Below are 20,220 nucleotides of genomic sequence, written 5' to 3' on the forward strand. Positions count from 1 at the left end.
CAAGAAACTGAAATAATTTCTGAAGCTAAACTGGGAAAATTCCTACTATAGTTAATTTGCTACGTTGAAAAATTATCAAAAATAGAGAATTTTAATGTTTTCTATCTTAAGCATTTATAAAGTGGAACACCCTTTTCTCTCCTGGATTAAGTATATATTCTTGATTACCTTTCTCCAAATATTTAGACTACCTTAAAACCCTAGAGGTACTTCCATTTCCTGCTGTCTCATTCAAAATAGATCATTCAAAGGCTTAAAGAATTACAGACACCAGTTCTATTAACTTTGAGGCAGCAATGGTAGATGGTAACATCCATTATTACAAATGATCAACATCTGACTCTGATTAACATTTACAAAGTAAGGTAAGCTGAACACTTACAAAATAAATAAGGTAAGTTGAACTTGTCTTATTTCATTTATTTTTTCTTTTATATGTCTCAGGATGAAATAAATGTCTAAACACTGCTGTATACAAACAAGCATAGGGAACACTATAGTTCTCTGCTCTTGTATAATCTATTAGGTGTAAACTGCAATATCTCTCAGTGTCAACTTCTTCCCTTTGTCTAAATAGTTAATAAAAGGTACTGATGAAAGTTCAAACATTAAATAATAAATTTGATCCCCCCTCACCAAACCTATAAATAGCTTTAATTGATGGCAATTTCAGAAGTGGAAAAATCAGCAGAATTACATTTTATTCCCATACCCCTTTTGGAATCACAGAATTAATAGAATTAATAGTAGTAATAACATTTTACATTTATAAGAGTCCTATGACTTACAAATAACTTTTAATTGAAATAACTATAAATTCACATGTGTTTGTAAGAACAATACAGACATCCCTTATATACATAATTTGATTTTGACACAAAGTATTAGGAAATACTGAAGACAAAATAACAGTGATACAACAAACACAAATTTGAATCTTTGTGCTTATATGTATTTTATTTCTTACAAATGTTACTTTCAATGTGAAAAGTGAGTTATTAAGCTCATGGTGGAATTATCAATTTATAAGAAAATTAAAATATGGACAGGCTTATTAGAACAATGAGATACTAACTACAAATTCTTCATTTTAAAAATAGATAATTGACAAATATACTAATGTTTCAAGCACCATATATTTATGAAAACTTTGTTCTTACTACTCAAAACATTAACATTCAAATCATTTTTAAAGGATTTTAGTCTACTCAAGACTCTCTCAATATGAGATAAAAAAGATATAGTTTAAAACAACTCTTTAAAAAAAAATAAATAAAATAAAACAACTCTTTCTTCTAGTACCTCACTATTGAGATATAAACTATCTCAATATAATAAATTAGAAATTAATTCAGTTTTTCAGAAAGACCACAGCGAACTAGAGGCAGTTATGATATGAAAATTGATTTGGAACTTGACACATATTTTCCTAAAAACATAAGGATTATGTTTCCTAGATTAGCCCTAAAAAGCACATTAATTTCATAACTACTGAAACACACTCATGATAGAATTATTTCTGTCATCCTAACCATAGATTGTAGAGCACTTCCTCATCTATGTACCCTGAAACACTTGGTATTTCTGATTTAGCACTTTGTACACATGCTCAGGTGAGTGACCCACATTATTAAACCATACCCTTAATGGGGGGCATTTAAGTAGTTTCTTTGAGGTTCTATTTTAAATAACAATACATTTATGTATAGTGTTTGATTATTCAAGGTCTGGTGAGTCATAGAACTTGGTAATGTCTTTGGAAGAAACATTCATAAAAGAGACTGACAGAAATAGTTAGACATTCATTGAAATGAATGAATACCTAGAATAAAATTTTAAAGTATTATTAAATAAATCTCACCTGAAATAACTTATATTTTAAAATGAAAACGTAATCTCAAAATTTTCAAATTAGTTGATCAATTTTATTCTGTCAGCCAGTAAAGTTCTATTAATTAAGGGGTAATTGAAAAGCATTTAAATATAACATATTTTGAATTAAAAACAGATACTTACCAAGTGGAGCTTTTAGAAAACGCCTCTCAATACCCTGTTCTATTTGGAAAAGTGCCATTGCAAGATGATGAACCACGTTGCTCACTGACTGTGGTGTACTTGCATTGGTTGAGACAGTACTTGGAGATTCTGTTTTTATGCCCAAAAGTCTACAATTAAAACATTGAAGAGTTTATAGTACCTAAAACCACTATTAGATGAAACTTGAGTCCACTGACTTACCCAAATCCTTACTTATACCTGTGTAAGAAATGGTTTCCTCAATCTCTAGGAGTTCTCATAAGCCACCAGGAAAGGGAGAGAAAAACATGAATCAGGAGCTAAACTATCATATCATTTAGGCACATCACAAGGGCAAATACAGAGAGGAGGGAAGGTGGATGAGAGAAGGCTTAGAAGGCTTTAGGAAAGAAGCCTTAGACGGCTCTGACCTTTCCTTAGAGAGGTGGGTATCAGATGGGCCTTAAGGGAAGAGTAGCTTAGGCAGCTCATCTCTATTTCTCGTGCTTCAACTTTTACTTATAGCTGCCTCCTAACTAACTAGTTCCTTGGCCTCCAATCTTACTCCCTTTGCAATAAATCTCCATGCTGCACTTAAAACGATCATTTAAAAATGTAGGCTCATTTACTCAAAACCTGTATGTCTTCCCTCCCAGTTTCATATCCTTTCCACCTTTAGGTCTCAGTTTCAGTCACTTCCTCTAGCATTTCCTTTGCTGTCTTCTATATTCTCCTATGTATCAATATTACATTTCCACTGGGTATTTACTTCTACCAGAACTCTGACACTGCTCTATAATTGCTAGCTTAAGGTCCCTCCACCATTTCCTTCTAGACAACAAATTTATTCTAAGGGCAGATGCTATCTGAAAAAGTAAAAGTATCTGTCTATAGAGAAATCAGTTCTGATTAATAGCTCAAATAATATTTTAGTCTATTACAGAACAGAAAAATGATAATGTAAAGCTACTTTCTGAAATTAATACAACTTTAAGTTCAAAGTCTTTTTAAAAACTTGAATAACTACCATCATCTTAACAAGTTGTCTTTCCGCTGCTTTAGTACTAAGAAAGGTAACAGAGAACTTGCGGTTTAGCAAAATCATCATTTCAGTGGTTATAAATATTAATGTCCTCACAATAAGATTTTAAGACCATTTTTTGAAGAAAAAGAAACAGTTTCTTAAAAACATAAAATGGCAAGAAAAAGTGATGGTTACTTTAGAAAAATCCTTTTCCTACCTGTCTCTTACTATGACCTTTGCTTGCTCATCAATTTCCATCTCCTCTGCATCTTCATTCACAGTTTTAATTACCCCGTTTTCCTTGTTTTCCTCATTTAACAGCTCATACTGTCCATTTTCTAATGCTGACCTCCAGAGGTGTCGGTCTGTAACCTGTAACAAAACTCAAATTTACTAACTCTGAAAAATGGCATGTACTGTTCCTAAGAAGTATGAAGTTCAATGTACATATGAAAAATTCATGAATATTCTAGAACAGATTGTGAATCAAAAAGAGATCTAAAAATAAGGTACTAAGTGGCCAAAATGGAGTTCATATCGTTCATAGATGGAAGCTTTAATACCTTACTCTCTATATAGTGAAATTATAAATGACTCTAAGGTTGGTCACCTGACAGTAGCAAAAGAGTGACAGATGACAGCAAAGGAATGAACAGAACACACAGATCAAGCACGAATTACTTACAGATTTTAAAAAGGTAACAAAGAAACCAATAAACAAACCAGACTCAGCAGAGCAGGCAGGAGCTAGTCAAGGAAGAAGAAAATATCCTTATACATTTCAACATCTTGGATGAAAATACCGTAAAACAGATAATTTTAAATACCAAAAGTTAATATTAAAAAAAGGTTTTAAGAAAGATCTATATATATATATAATTTGATACAGGGAAATAAAATCAGTTATTATAAAAAATGCATCACTCCTGCTATTTATTCAGAACATACATGCCTTGACTATATCAAATAAGTTAACAAACATAAAATATCAAATAAGTTACCAAAATTCTGGTAACTAGGCAAGTTAAAAATGGGAACAGGTACAAACCTTGATTGCGCCTAATGTTCCTTGGTAGATTCTGTCTTCAATATCCAAAAGAAAATCTCTCAGCCTCAACTCAAGCTGTCTTTCTGCAGACATCTGGGATGGATCATACACACTGGAAGATCTTCCCCGACTATATGTAGGTTTGCTATCAGTTTGAGGTTTGTCTGAAATAGTTAGCAAACATCTTTATTATGATTTTCTCATTAAAAAACATAATTACCCATATGACTGTATGATTGTGAGACAGTGGATATAAAAACAGTAAGTCCTGAAGTATGGGGAAAAAAAGAAGCAAATGTCTGCACATCATTTATCTCATAAGGGACTTGTATCTATCCAACAGAATATATAAAGAACTCTTACAGCTCAATAAAAAGACAAATAATACAATTAAAAAATAAGCAAAGGATCCGAACACACTTTTCTTCCTTTCTCTCTCTTTTTTTCCTGCTGTGCCATGAAGCTTGCAGGATCTTAGTTATCAAACCAGGGATTGAACGCAGGCCCATGGCAGTGAAAGTGCTGAGTCCTAACCACTGGACCACCAGGGAATTTCCCTGAACACATTTTTCTTTGGCCAATAAAACCATGAAAAGATGCTCAACATCATTAGTCATTTGGGAAATGCACACCAAAACCACAATGAGACACTTCACACCTCTACAATGGCTAGAATAAAAAAGTCTGATAACAAGCATTGAGAGGGATGTGGAGAAATTTAACCTTCAATATAAAATAGTGAGCCACTTCAGGGAACAGTCTGATGACAGTTCCTTAAATGATTAAACAGAATTACCATAGTGCGTAGTGATGATGTATGCATGCCAAGTCGCTGCAGTTGTATCCAGCTCTTTGCAACCCCATGGACTGTAGCCCACCAGGCTCCTCACGGGATTTTCCAGGCAAGAATACTGGAGTGGGTTGCCATGCCCTCCTCCAGGGGATCTTCCCGACCCAGGGATCAAATCTGAGTCTCCTGAGTCTCCTGCATTGCAGGCAGATTCTTTACAACCTGAGCCATTGAGGAAGCCATATGACCCAGTAATTTCACTCAGGTATATACCCAAGAGAAATGAAAACATATGTCAGTAAAAATGTATACACAAATGTTCAAAGCAGCATAACAGCCAAAAGGCAGAAACAATAGAAATGTCCATTAACTAACATATGGATAAGTAAAATGTACTAAAATGTAGTATACAATGAACATAAAGAGAATGAAGTACTGACATATGGTACAACTTGAATGAACCTTGAAAACATTATGCTAAGTAAAAGAAGCCTGTCACGAAAGACCATATATTACACAATACCAGTTTTGGGGATAATGAAAATGTTCTAAAATTGACAGTGTAAGATATCTAAGAATATATAAAAAACTACTGAATTGTACACTTCAGGGTGAACTGTATGATAAATGAATTAAATCTCAACAAAGCTGTTAAAGAATTGTGATCAACAATCAAGATTGCCGGGAGAAATATCAATAACCTCAGATATGCAGATGACACCACCCATATGGCAGAAAGCAAAGAGGAACTAAAAAGCCTTTTGATGAAGGTGAAAGAGGAGAGTGAAAAAGTTGGCTTAAAACTCAACATTCAGAAAACGAAGATCATGGCATCTGGTCTCATCACTTCTGGGAAATAGACAGGGAAACAGTGGAAAAAATGTCAGATTTTATTTTTTTTGGGCTCCAAAATCACTGCAGATGGTGACTGCAGCCATGAAATTAAAAGACGCGTACTCCTTGGAAGAAAAGTTATGACCAACCTAGATAGCATATTCAAAAGCAGAGACATTACTTTGCCAACAAAGGTTCGTCTAGTCAAGGCTATGGTTTTTCCTGTGGTCATGTATGGATGTGAGAGCTGGACTGTGAAGAAAGCTGAGTGCTGAAGAATTGATGCTTTTGAACTGTGGTGTTGGAGAAGACTCTTGAGAGTCCCTTGGACTGCATGGAGATCCAACCAGTTCATTCTGAAGGAGATCAGCCGTGGGATTTCTTTGGAAGGAAGGATGCTAAAGCTGAAACTCCAGTACTTTGGCCACCTCATGCGAAGAGTTGACTCATTGGAAAAGACTCTGATGCTGGGAGGGATTGGGGGCAGGAGGAGAAGGGGACGAGAGAGGATGAGACGGCTGGATGGCATCACTGACTCGATGGACGTGAGTCTCAGTGAACTCTGGGAGTTGGTTGGTGATGGACAGGGAGGCCTGGCGTGCTGCGATTCATGGGGTCGCAAAGAGTCGGACACGACTGAGCAACTGAACTGAACTGAAATGAACTGAAAGTAGTCATGGTAATAATAAAACCCTAAATTTAAGATCACTCTACCTAGAAAACCCCATTTACACCTAAAAATGTCTTACTTCTTTCTCTTATTTGTCGTCAACAGACCAGCCATCAAATAGGAAATACTGCTACCTGAACTGTCCTTGCTGCCCATCTCCTAAGGTGTGATCACTAATAGAACCTGTCCCTGGACCCTCAGCTAATACATTCAGTGAGTGACCTCACTTACTATTAGATCTCAAAACTCGATGGTAACCCTAGTGCCACAACTATTCGATCTACTGATCAAACAATCCAAACAATGAGCTCAGAAAGAGTATGTAACTTCTCATATTGTTAAGATGTGCTTCTCATAATCCAAGTGGAACCCAGGAGAATCTAGAAAACTTTATTTCTCTAACTGGCAAATTTCTCTAACTCAAGAACTGAGAGCATTGTCCAGATGAAAGAGAAAGTGTTTTAAATACAGCTCTTGATAAGTTTGAAAAATGTTTACTCCTGAGCCAGAGATTACAGGAAAAGAAAAATAAAGGAAATAGGTGTCATTGAAAATTTACCTGAAAAATGAAATTTCTCTTCAGAAAATCGGGATAGCTGTGCACATATTCTGCTTTTCTCTTGCAACAAAGTTTCTTTTAAGGCACTTTCTCTATGTCCTCTAGAGTTAAGGGCTTCAATCAGCTGATCCAGCTGTTCACAGGAACTGTAAAAGCACCACCGATTTGGCTTATGCACCGGTTTTGGCAGCTGCACAGTATCATCATACGGACCGTGGTCAATGCTGGAGGTAGATTCAGACATCAATGAATCTCCAGTTTTAGTGGATACCTGAGGCGCTTGAGACTGTACATTACCCTGAAATGATGAAGGTCTAGGCAACAGCATGTCTTCAGTGAGACCAGAATAATCCTCTTCAATAAACAATCCAGGAATAGAAGGGAAAATCCAGTACCGTCTGTACATGCGGTCACGGCCCAAGGGAAAGATATTGGTACATGCTATGGCACTTTGGATTTTTTCTAAGAGCTCTTTCTCTTTTCGTTGGTGTTCCTGTTTTAAAGCTTCTTCCTCCTCAGCAGTAAGAGGCTCTCTTGTTACGCAGTTGACCTCTTCTTGCCTTGTAAATTCTTTAAATCCATTTTGTCCCCTTTTTCCTGTAATTGAAACCACCATCATATTTTAATTTTTCACTAGAAAAACATGACAAGCTACCCCAAGTTACTATACATTATGGAGTAAACTATGTGCCACTCCCACATACCCTCAATTTGTAGGTTGAAGTCTTAAACCCCAAGGTGACTGAATTTGGAGACAGGGCCTTTAAGGAGGTAATTAAGGTCAGACTGGTGTCTTTAAGCAAGAGGAAGGGAGATCAGGGCACTCTTTCTCTCCACTTGTGAGTGAGAAAGGTCATATGAGGATGCAGTGAGAAGGTGCTATTACCAGCTGAGAAAGGCCTCACCAGAAATTAACCCTGCTGGCACCCTGATCTTGTACCTCCAGTCTCCAGAACTGTGATAAAAATTTTTGTTGTTTAAGCCACAGTCTGTAACATTTTGTTATGGCAACATGAATAGCCTAATAAACTATGTTAATAAGAAATTGGCACACTTATATATAAAGAGATACACAAAAACCTTCTATCTCCATACTGGAGAGTGTGCCAGAGTCTGTTAGTTATTTTGCAAGATACATTCAGTCCTTCTTCTAAGGCAGAAGTTAGCAAACCACTTCTATGAAGGGCTACTGTTACTGCTAAGTTGCTTCAGTCGTGTCCGACTCTGTGCGACCCCATAGACGCAGCCCAGCAGGCTACCCTGTCCCTGGGATTCTCCAGGAAAGAACACTGGAGTGGGTTGCCATTTCCTTCTCCAATGCATGAAAGTGAAAAGTGCAAGGGAAGTCACTCAGTTGTGTCCAACTCTTCGCGACCCCATGGACTGCAGCCTACCAGGCTCCTCCGTCCATGGGATTTTCCAGGGAAGAGTACTGGAGTGGGGTGCCATTGCCTTCTCCCCTATGAAGGGCTAGCTAGTCAATATTTTAGGCTGCTTGGGTCATACGGTTTCCATCCCAGCTACCCAACTCTGCCACTGTAGGATGAAAACAGTCACAGACAATATGCAAATGAACGAGCATGGCTATACGCAACAAAACTTTACTTAAGGTCACTGAGTCTGAATTTCATGTGATTTTCACATGTCACGAAGTATCACTCTTTTTAATTTTTTTCCCAACTATTTAAAAATGTAAAAACCCTTTCAGGCTCATGGGTGATATTAAAACAGGGGGCAGGGTGGATTTGGCCAATGGGCTGTACTTTAACAACCACTGCTTTAAGGTAACAGAAGCCTTAATTATTAGCAGGCACCTAGCAATCCAATCGGAGAAGGCAATGGCACCCCACTCCAGCACTTTTGCCTGGAAAACCCCATGGACGGAGGAGCCTGGTGGGCTGCAGTCCATGGGGTCGCTAAGAGTCGGACATGACTGAGCAACTTCACTTTCACTTTTCCCTTTCCTGCATTGGAGAAGGAAATGGCAACCCACTCCAGTGTTCTTGCCTGGAGAATCCCAGGGATGGGGAAGCCTGGTGGGCAGCCATCTATGGGGTCGCACAGAGTCAGACACGACTGAAAGGACTTCGCAGCAGCAGCAGCAGCAATCCAAGAGAAGGACAACGTTTCCCAGACCTTCTTTCCCCAGTAAATATGGCTACATTAGAAACTACTGGTCAAAGAGATGGAAGCAGAAGCACTGTCTGTAACCTCTGGGTTATGCCTCTTTTTCCCCTTTCCCTAGACAGAATGGAGACAGGGTGATAAATCATTTTGGAACATGAGGATGGCAGCAAATGCTCAAGGATGACAGTACCAACAAGACAGAAGGAGCCTAGACTCCTCCTGGCTGGCCTTGTATGCTATGTTGAAGCATTAGACTTCTCTCCTGTTTCATTCATTGTCAAATTGTTTAAACGGATGGGGGGTGTTTCTTCTCTTTCTTTTGCCTGAAAGGGTTTGTGTAAGATTGGAATTATCTGCTTCTTTGAAATTTGGCAGAATTCACCATAAAGTCGCCTAGGAGTGATGTTTTCTTTATAGGAAGGTTTTTAATACTAATTCAAGATCTTTAACAGTTTAGGACCATTCATATTTTTAATCTTTGTATTAATTCATTTCTATAATTTGCATTTTTTCTAGGATTTAGCTTTCTGCCCTCTATTTTCAAATTTACTGCTATTAAATTGTTATGTTATCCCCTTATCTTTAAATTTCTACTCTATCTAGTTATACTGCTTCAATTTTTAGTCCTAACTTTGTTTATTGTGACCCCTCACCCCCCCGAAAGTCAATTCAACAAAGGTTTGTCTAGTTTATGTCTTTTTCAAAGAACAAGCTCTTGGCTTTGTTGTTTTTCTCTATTACAGTTTTATTTTCTATTAATTTCACTCACGTTTATTGTCTCCTTATATTTCGGGAGATTATTCTAGTTTGTACCTCTAACTTCTTAAATGAATGCCTAGTGTAATTTGCCTTTCTACTTTCCTAATATGTATTAAAGCTATAAATTTTCCTTTAAGTAGAGGGACTGTATCCAACAAGTATGGACTCGTATGGATTGTATCCATCAATATGCAGTATTAATTAGTTTTAAATATTTTAAAATTTCTATTAGGGCTTCTCCTTTGAAACTCTAATTACTTAGAAATATGTTCTAAATTCTAATGGCATAAGATTTGTTTTGGATTTCCAAATCAATTGCATTGCAGTCAGAGAATACAGCCTCCATGATATTGTATAAGAGATTTTTCTGTCCACTTACAATAACCACTTTAAAAATAATGTAAAAAAGGAGATACTGTCCAAATTAGAGGCACAGAATAAACTTAAGTATCTCCTTTAATAGTTATCAAATGAAAATGGTTAGAGATCCTCAGAAGTAACTTGTATCACAAGCTTCAAAAAATGCATTTCCTTTGATCCAGCAACTTATGAGATTACTTTAAGGCAGCATAGATTTCCATTCTCAGTAATATGACACCAGTTACAAGCATTACTGATCTTTGTATCTCTAGCATCTAAGAGGCATTCAATGTTGAATTGGTACATTACAGAATAAAAATTTCTACTTGGTCAACATAAAGTAGCAAATACAAAAAATCAACAACACACCTTGGAATCACAAATGGAAGTAACCTAATATATATTTCAGAATAGTGAATTAATAAAATGCCTTATCAATTAAAAGCAAGCAAGCATGCCCTTACGAAATTCTGTATTACCCCTTCTGCCTCTTTTATGTGGTCCCGGGTCATCTTCATCTTCAGAAACTGTATCTTGATCTTGTTCCTTTTGCTCTATTTCTTTGCTCTCAGTGCTAGTATCAAAATCTTCCCTTTCTTCCTCCCTTAAGAAGAAAAAAATATTTATAATTCCATTCATGAAATATTTATTGCCTGCCTATGAAGTGCCAGGGTTTATCCTTCGAGAAGTAGTGAACAAGATAATACAGAGTTTATAGTCTTGCAGATAACTATATAAATCATTGTACAATTAAAATATGTAATAAATACTAAAAAAGGAGGAGTTCAAAATGCTATGAAAGCATTTTGAGGAGAACTTGATCCCTAATCTCAGGGATCAAGTAACGCTCGCTTATAAGAAGTGACGTTTAAACTGCAAGACTAAGGAGGCTGGGAGGGGTGAGATGGCAGGTAAGAAAAAATCTTTGTTTCTAGAAGAAGGAATAACCTGCAAATGCACTGAGCTCAAGGGAAAAGGAAGGAGCTTGTAATTTTGACAAGAATATAAACAAAAAAGAAGCAATTTAAGATACAAATGAGAAAAATCAGGGCAAGATCATACTGGGCCTTTTAGGGCATTATTCAAAGAGCAATGGGGGTGGATGGGGAGAAGCTACAGGGAAAAAGTGGAAGAGTTTAGAAAAGGGAAATGACATGATTAGAAGGTACTCTTGCTGTTATGTGGAAAATCATCTGAGATAGAAAGCAGATGAGGGGAGATTAGTAAAGAGGCCACTGTAATTAATCCAGGTAGCTGGCTGGGAGGTAATGGTGGCTCAGAGTATAAAAGGAGATAAGTAGACAAACAGTAGGGGGGAGAAGTAGACAAATTCAGATACAGTAAGTAGGAACAATATGGATGTTTTATCACTGTATTGTCCAAATCACTGTATTGTCCAAATCAAAATTAAAGTTGCATGGAATTTGAATTCCACCACTTATGTTCTACATTCAAAGAGTTTTGCAAACTCAATGTATTCAGGAGCCAGAGGGATAACATAAATGAGTGAGGTTAGATGAGTACAAACATATGAAGTGGCGGGATCTATTACATGCCTAATTTCTTTTTTTAAAAAACTGAAGATATCACACGGAAAAAATAATTGCAACTACATGAGGCAATGAATATTAACTAAATTATAGTAATCATTTAACAATATATACATTTATCAAATCATTATTTTATATACCTTAAATGAATACAGTATTTTTGGTATAACTGACATAATTGGAAAAATATTTATAAAGTGTAAAAAAAAATTTGAGACAGCGTTCACATACCATAAAAATCACCATTTTAAAGTGTAAAACTCAGTGGTTTTTAGTAATATTAACAAGGCTGTACAATTACTGCCTCTATCTAATTCATCATCTCAGAAGAAAAGCTGGATACTATTTTCAATTCCTTTTCCCCAGTGCCCATGGTAACCACTGATTCTACTTTCTGCTCTGGACTTGCCTATTCTGGACTTTTCCTATAAATAGAATAATCACACGGTCTTCTTTGATTAGCTTCTTTCACCTAGCATGTTTCCAAAGTTCACCCATGTTGTAGCATGTATCAGAATTTCATTCCTTCTTATTTCTGAATAACATTCTGCTATAAGGATATACCACAGAAGCAGTATATCATTTTGTTTATCCATCAACTGACAGACTGATGAACATTTGGGTTGGACTATTTTTTGGTTACAAAGAAGAATGCTGCTATGAACTTTCATGTATACATTTTTGGGTGAATGTATGCTCTTAATTTTCTTGGGTACATACCTAGGAGTGGAATTGCTGGCTACATGGTAACACATGGTTTAGACTGTTTGATGAACTGTCAAACTTATCCAAAGCAGCCACACTGTTTTACACATCCCTGTGAGCAATGTATGAGTGTTCTAATTTCTTTATTCTCACCAACATATGTTACCATCCCTCAACTGAAATACCGCCATCTTAGTAAGTGTGAAGTATATCTCATCGTGGTTTTGATATGCATTTCCTTAATGACTAACGATGTTGAGCACCTTTTATGTGCTTCATATAGATCTTCTTTGAAGAAATGCCTGTTAAAATCCTTTGCCCATTTTAAAAACTGAGTTGTCTTTTTACTATTGAGTTGTGTGAGTTCTTTATACATTCTGGATGTCAGACCATCATCAGATATATGATTTATAAAAATTTTTTTCTCTTCTCTGGGTTGTTTTTTTAACTTTCTCAACAGTGTTCTTTGAAGCACAGAAGTTTTCAATTTTGGTGAAGTCTATTTTTTATTTGGTTGCTTGTAGTTTAGGTGTCATATCTATTATTAACTTTCTCAAGGTATCCAAATAAATTCTTTAAAGTATTACTGATGGCGATATAAAATACAACTGTTCCAAGTTTGTGACCTATGAATGTAACAGGTATTTTTATATGTAAGTATAATCAAAAGTCAATACACTGAATTTGGAATACTGAGGTTTTTAGAATTTCTTTTTCAGATTTTATTTTATAATGATTATTTCTGCTAATTTTGAATATGATTTGCCATCTACAATATAGGAAAAGTTCCCACTTGTCTTCACAGCCAATCTTCATCCCTAATATGTCAATATGTAATAAAATACTTTAGGCAGTCACTGAATTATTTAAGGTGTTGACATCTTCTCCCTCCACCTTCTACCAAAAGCTCCAATCTCTTCCTTAAAAAGCTTGAAGGAACTCTGTGAAACACAGAGTACAACTGTGATGATGGTGGTGGAAGGGAGAGATACTATTAGTAATGCTAGAATGAGTAATGCTAGCAGTTTTAGATTCCCTCAAAGTGCTTTTTTTTTAAAACACAAAAACAAAAACCAACACATGTATATCTGAGGACTCTCTGTATGTAAATTTCATAGGCTTGCTGACACTATTACAAAACTACAGAAAATTAGTTTTCTAAAAATTTGGAAAGCATTTTAGAGTTTAAGGTGCTGATTTTTATTCTTTGTCATCCAGATAAGCAGTGTAATTCAAACCATACCCAACACATATATCTGCGATTGAATTTCTTTGCTCATCTTCCTTTAGTTTTTCTTGTTTCTCCTTCATTTTTTGTTCTTGCTCCTTAAGTTTTTCTTCTTTCCTTTTACGAATTCTGAAAGTTAAAATAAAATATTATAGTCCATATGATACTTTTAACTTTTTATCTTTAACCACCCAATTACAGAAAATGCTCCAAATGTTATCACAAACTACAAAGTAATCTATTCATAACAGCCCAACATGGTTTTATTTTTTTAATAAATTTTATTTTATTATATATATATATATTTTTTGCTGTGCTGTACAGCATGTATGGGATTTTAGTTCCCTGACCAGGGATTGAACCCATGTCCCCTGCATTGGGAGTGTGGAGTCTTAACCACTGGACTGCCAAGAAAGCCCCCAACATGTTTTTAGAGGCAAAGAAATAAACAGCTTTCATTAGCACAATAGACTATAATTATCTCTCACCTAGCAGCTGCTTCTTCCCTCTCTTTTCGATGTTGTTCTGCTTTTAACTCCCGGAACTCCTGTTTTGCTTGTCTTAATATGTCAACATAATCTTCAATGAAATCCCTAGTAGAAACTAGGGTCAGTAGTTTCCCACAGAGAGCATGAAGTATCTTCATCTTTTCTCCTGCCAAAAATTGGTAAATAACTTCTGGATTATCAATGACAAGAAAAAATTTAATTTGTGGCTCAATGTGAAAATATTTAATAAAGACTAGGGAAGAGTCTCTTAAGATCAACTAAGCTAGTGGCATTTATGGAAAAAAGCAACTTTGAATCCAATTAACAGTTATGTGATATACAACGCATTTCAAATACTAATAACTACTAAACAGACATGAAAAACTTTCTAATTGCAAAGAATTAACTTTTAAGTTTTAATTTTAGGCTTATGTAGCTTATGTATGAAGTTCAAATCAAAACTAAGTTATAACCACATGAGACGCAAGATGTGGGTTTGATCCTTGGTACGGGATGATCCCTGTAAGAAATGGCAACCCACTCTAGTATTCTTGCCTGGAGAATCCCCTGGACAGAGGGAGCTTGGCAGGCTACAGTCTACAGGGTTGCAAAGAGACATGACTAAGTGCTTGAGCATGCATACATGCACATGCACACACACACACACACACACACACACAAATGACAATAGGCAAATTGCTACTCAGAAAAGACTGCACAAAAACACTACCATAAATTTTAAAAATTATATGAATGTTAGCTCAACTATACCACAATAAAAATTTTTTAAACTACATGACTCTTAGGAATTAGGTTTTCTTATGTTTCCTTAAATAAGCATAATAAATTCAATACTATATATTGTACATTTCAATTTTTACTTTTATCTATAAAAGGAAGTAAAAAAAACTCTTAATTTTACATATTGTGCCTCACTGCTCAAACATTTACTCAACTGAATGTTAGGATTCTGCAGCTACAGCTTACATTTCTGATATATTAATAAATAAAAATTAAAGCTAGCTAATTCCCACTTATCTTTCTAGACTTGCTAGATGTAGTAAACTAACCACACATTTTTAAATTAATAGAAAATCCAAAGAGAAAAAAGACAAGAAAATCATAAATAATTAAAAGTTAATATGAATAACAACTGTAGTTAATTTAGGTCACTATTTGTATTCTGATAATTTTTTTTAAAAAGACTGTTTTCTTCCTTTCTCTTTTAAAACTAAATGTCATCTAAAATTTTCTCGTCGGCTACCAAGTATTCTGGGCATAAGTAGGAAGGTTATACAAATTCTAACTTGCAAAGTTTACCTGGTGTCAAATCATACACTGAAGTGCTTGACAGTTTCTTCACCAGGCTGGGGTTGCTCAAACGAAGCTCCATGCAAGCATCATCTGTAGCATCAAACCCTCCTCGTTTCTGATACCTGTACTTCGCATTTGCTGATGTTACATCAGCACCCGAAGCTAAGATGTGTAGTCTGAGGATTTCAGAAAGAGTGCAGCTATCGAGATCCAAGCTTTTCAAACTGCAGCCTATAGTCATTAAAAACGAAACAGTCATTTAGAATGTAAACAATAAATCTTCAGTAATGTAAAATATACCTTTATAAAAATAAAAAGGCAATAAAAAAAAAAACAAAAACCCACACATACCCTGATGCAACTGCGGCCATGCAGCTGCCAAAGATGCAACTGCAGACAGTGCAGATTTTGTGGGGTCTGTATCTTCATCCAAAGCCTCTGTTAGATCTTTAAGGAAATAAATACTTTATTCTAGTGCAAATCAAAGCTTGAATATTTGGGAATAATGCCCTTTTTAAAATGATGAAAGAAACAGCAAACAGCTTAACATTCAGGAACCTCAAAAGAACTGACACTAGGTACCACAAGCATCATTCACATTCTGCCTAGGCTCCACCTAAAACTATAAATCCTAAGACATGTACTACACACTAATTTTCCCCTTACTTAACATAGAGAAGACAATTTCCAAGTTACCAACAAGATACACATACACATTCCAAAAATATGGTAAAATACACTTTAAAATGAAAGACAAATTTCCTTGCTCAATATAACTTTAAAAAAACTCTACTTTGAAAATCAGAATCTATTTGAAGATATCCAAATCTTTCATAAATATTCAATTACAAATACTGAATCATAACAAAGTATAAGTTGTAATCATCACAAAACCAACGCAGGAAAAGAGCTAGAAGAACTTAAAGACAATACTACTGTCACTTAACCACAGATTTATCTCTTCATTTAAATTGCCTGTTTTTATTTTGCAAACTCTCTGATCCATGAAACAATAGGAAGATATCCCTGTACTTTCTAAGTAAACTGCTTCAGCTTTGAAAACAGTGCTTAAGCTACAAATAGGACCAAAGAGCAAGTCTACTGACACAAATATATTTAAACCATTAGGATATACAATTATTCCTTACATAGATAATAAAATGTCACCAATGAAAAAACTTTTAAGCTGATAAAAAGCCCTTCTGCTCTACCACAGTAGACACAGCTTCAGACTAAGTCTCAGATAATGTAAATTCTACTCTTAGCTCTGTCCATCCCTAGTTTCTACTTACGTAGCCTCTAGATCAGGCACTTAATTGGCTTCATTTTTTTTACAGCGCTAAGTCAAGATCAGCAGTTTTCAAATTCCTCAAGTATTTCTTGGAAGCACCATATAAAGTGAATGGAGATGATAATCCTGCCCATTCATCTTTTCAACTCTCCTACACTAGCAGGGAGGAATCCCTGTACAATTTGTAGGCTTCCATGGATTAGAGCTGGGAAATCACTGAGCTAACCTGGTTCTGTGGTTCCTTCTCTTTCTACTTTCCCTCCTCAAAGTTCACAAGCTGAAAAAATGAACCTTAGAGAAAAGAACTGCTGTCCTTTACTAAAGGAAAAAGGCCCTTTGGGATTATGTCAGATTACAGTTACTGACAATTCCACGGCATTTGAAGCATAAACAGTACCACACAGGAGAAGTTACCTAACTAAATGTTACATATATACATAAGTTATTCCTACAAGGCCATGAATTTAGTCGAAATGACAGACATTTATAATGTTCCTCACCAGGGAAATACTAGATGTAAAACTTTTTTCAATTTTCATTTTACATACAAAGCCAAACAAACTTAAAATTAATATAGGCACTCTAAAATTAACAAGTCCTAGTTAAAAAGCTGTGTAAGTGTACTGGCTCTCTTCCTTTGCAGCAATTCAACTTATTTTATCTATAGTAAGCTATCATTTCCTGGGACAAAGGCTGTAAAGGCCTCAGGAAATGGACAACCAACAAAATGACAATTTACTTTTAGTTGTGTTTAACATGCTAAAATACATATTCTTCAACTCAACTATCTACCAAATTGCTCTTTCAAGAAACTATAAATATCATTCTAGGGTTTATTTGCTGAGATAGTCACTTGGATACATCATACCAGGAGAATACAGCTTAACTGTGTGGGGGATGACCACCTGAAACATACATTTATCATCATCATAATCTAGAATCAGGTACATATAATTTCAACACTAAACAATAACATCTCAGCAATACACATAACTATTATATATCAGGAGAATGCTTTTGTCTCTATACTTGTGAAAGGCATTTAAGTTCATGATGTAAGACTAAAGAGAGGAACTGATATTTATAATGTAAGTTAAAAAATTGCTGGTCAAAATTTCCAAGATTCAATATAAAAACAAGGAGGCCAAAAAATTACATGTTCTTGACAGATAATTACTTCTTTGCCATATTATAAGGTAATAAAATGTAATCATTACGAGGCTCCAGTCCAGAGTGCCTGAGTTTGTATCCATCACTTCTTATTAGCCACGTGTCTTTAGGCAAGTTAATTAAACTCCTTAAGACTAAGCTTCTTTTACATATAAAGGCAAAAATAATTACATCTTCCTTATAATGGTGGTATGAGGATAAAACAACACATACATGGTGTCTTTCTCGTTACGCCATCACTTACTCTCTATGTGATCTTCAGTAAATGACCTCACTGGACCTCATGTTTCACCACTGAGGTAAATACACGCTTTTATTGTCTGCCCAATTTCCCCATTTCTAAAAGGAGCAAGAAACACCTTACGGAAGGCCAGCTAATGAGGAAGTAAATAATATTCAATCCCATGTGATTATGTCAGGTGCTTTCAGGAAGACTACAGAAAACCCTTTTTGTTACTGAGATGGGAGAATACATGAAAAATACCTGGGGGAACAGTCTGGGGCCCTTAATGAAACTGAAGTCACCATTTAAAATGTGGTAATAGGCAAATGAGAGAAGGGTGAAATTTTTGAAGTAATTTTTTCTCCCTCCATAACATTTAAATAGTTTCAAACAAAGCATTATTAATGGTCAATACTTATTCCGAGGTAGACTTTATAGACAGTTGGTACAGAAGTAGAGCTATAAAAATTACAGGAATGACAAATCATGAATGGAAAATAAAATGGCAATACAAACATCAACAGTTTTTCCTTTACATTAGCTGCTTTTCCAATATAATTTCCTTTTGACCCCACTTTTTGTTATTAAGCCTTCCAAAACTACAAAATTCACCTAATTCAAATCCTGAATTAAAGAAAGCTTTATGTCTTGTATTAAGGTCAGAATTTGGTCAATAACCTTGTGATGTTATCGGTCATTAAGACAACCTAAAGGTTAAAAGAATGAATATATGTTACACAGTCTATCTTAGATCATCCATCTTTAGTGGTGGTACTTGTCAATAGAAAATCTTTGGATGTTTTATAAATGGATATACCCCTCTCCCTTCCCTTTTATGAAACTGACTAAATCACCTAAGATGACAATGAAGACCACATTGCTAAAATGGCCTTGATAAGGGAGCTAGAGTGATTAGCACTCAAGCAAGAGAATATATTTTGCTTGAACTTTGACTGCAAAATCAAAAGACAACTGAACTGACTACATCCTCATGACTATCCTATTGCTCCATCGACCAGGCATAAAGGAAATAAGCTCAAAGTATCTAAGGCCAACCACGCTACCTGAATGGAGGAATGTCCCATTTTTTTTCCTACTAAGATTATGCTATCAAGATGGCTCCAAACTATTTCTTATCGTGTATTTCTACATAATACACTAAAGTTTATTTAATGGTCCGATCTCATAGGTGGCAAAATTCACAGAGAATTTTATTCAGGAAGTCAAATCAACCTGTTAATATAAATGCTTAACAATTCCTCGGATTGAGGTAAATCCTAAATAAAACAGTGAACACTCTACTCTGTATTGAAAATAAAAAAGATTTCCCCAAGAATTATTCCTACATTAATATGTACCATACAGACTCTAGATACTTAACTGTACAGAAATTAAAGAGCAAAATTTCTAGTTCAAACTAGCAAAATTTAAAAATTAAATGTTCCTTAACTCTGATCTAAAAACTGTCAGATATGAAATGAAATCAGTAATAATACTTTTAATTTAAAGTATTAATAACAACAACTAAAGTATTTTCTCGGATGGGGACAAAAACTCAGTGCTATTCAGTAAATTTCCTGGAATTACAGATACTGGTCAATGAAATTTGTAAGATTCCTAAATCACAGGAGAAATCCAGAGGAATAAAAAACAAGATAGGTTGGCAGGGTGGGGGTTGCAGCATTTTTAAGGTCATCAGAAACAGGATATATTAAAACAAAGCTTCTGTAAAACAACTGATAATGTGTTGCTAGTATATGACTCAAAAATCAAGTAACTTGAACAACCATGTTTTATAACTGTAAAAGCCAAGTTAATTTAAAATTTAATCACAAGTTTATTTCACTACAAAGCTACTATCAGCCAGCAATAATATTGAATTCTGACCTTTGGTGTCAGCATCAGTTATTTGCTCTTTGGCTACTTCCTCTTCTTCTTCAGCTATCGCCTGGAAGATGGCAGTCAGGAAGAAAAAAAGCAATTCACATAGTGGGCCTTCACTGTCATTTCCTACAAGAGCTTCCTCTAACACTTCTGTGAATAAAATGTTTAAAATGAATTTAA

The 20,220-nt window shown here is 35.3% G+C and overlaps 1 protein-coding gene across 3 annotated transcripts in view; it reads right to left on the reverse strand.

Moving 5' to 3' along the window:
* The window catches only part of BAZ1A (bromodomain adjacent to zinc finger domain, 1A), an 86,738-nt gene that overhangs the window by 12,339 nt on the left and 54,179 nt on the right, over positions 1-20,220 (reverse strand). The window contains exons 12-21 of one of the 3 annotated variants that reach the window (XM_010835287.1): positions 20,044-20,190; positions 15,824-15,919; positions 15,479-15,703; positions 14,159-14,324; positions 13,686-13,799; positions 10,667-10,791; positions 6,942-7,538; positions 4,089-4,252; positions 3,258-3,412; positions 2,017-2,165 (exon numbers count right to left, since the gene is read on the reverse strand). In XM_010835287.1, the coding sequence (XP_010833589.1) occupies positions 2,017-2,165; positions 3,258-3,412; positions 4,089-4,252; positions 6,942-7,538; positions 10,667-10,791; positions 13,686-13,799; positions 14,159-14,324; positions 15,479-15,703; positions 15,824-15,919; positions 20,044-20,190 (1,938 nt within the window). Of the gene's footprint in view, positions 1-2,016; positions 2,166-3,257; positions 3,413-4,088; positions 4,253-6,941; positions 7,539-10,651; positions 10,792-13,685; positions 13,800-14,158; positions 14,325-15,478; positions 15,704-15,823; positions 15,920-20,043; positions 20,191-20,220 lie in introns of all 3 variants that reach the window. The other 2 variants (XM_010835286.1, XM_010835285.1) reach the window with 2 other exon arrangements.

The sequence above is a fragment of the Bison bison genome, unplaced genomic scaffold, assembly GCF_000754665.1.
Source record: "Bison bison bison isolate TAMUID 2011002044 unplaced genomic scaffold, Bison_UMD1.0 scf7180017864041, whole genome shotgun sequence".
Taxonomy (NCBI): Eukaryota; Metazoa; Chordata; class Mammalia; order Artiodactyla; family Bovidae; genus Bison; species Bison bison.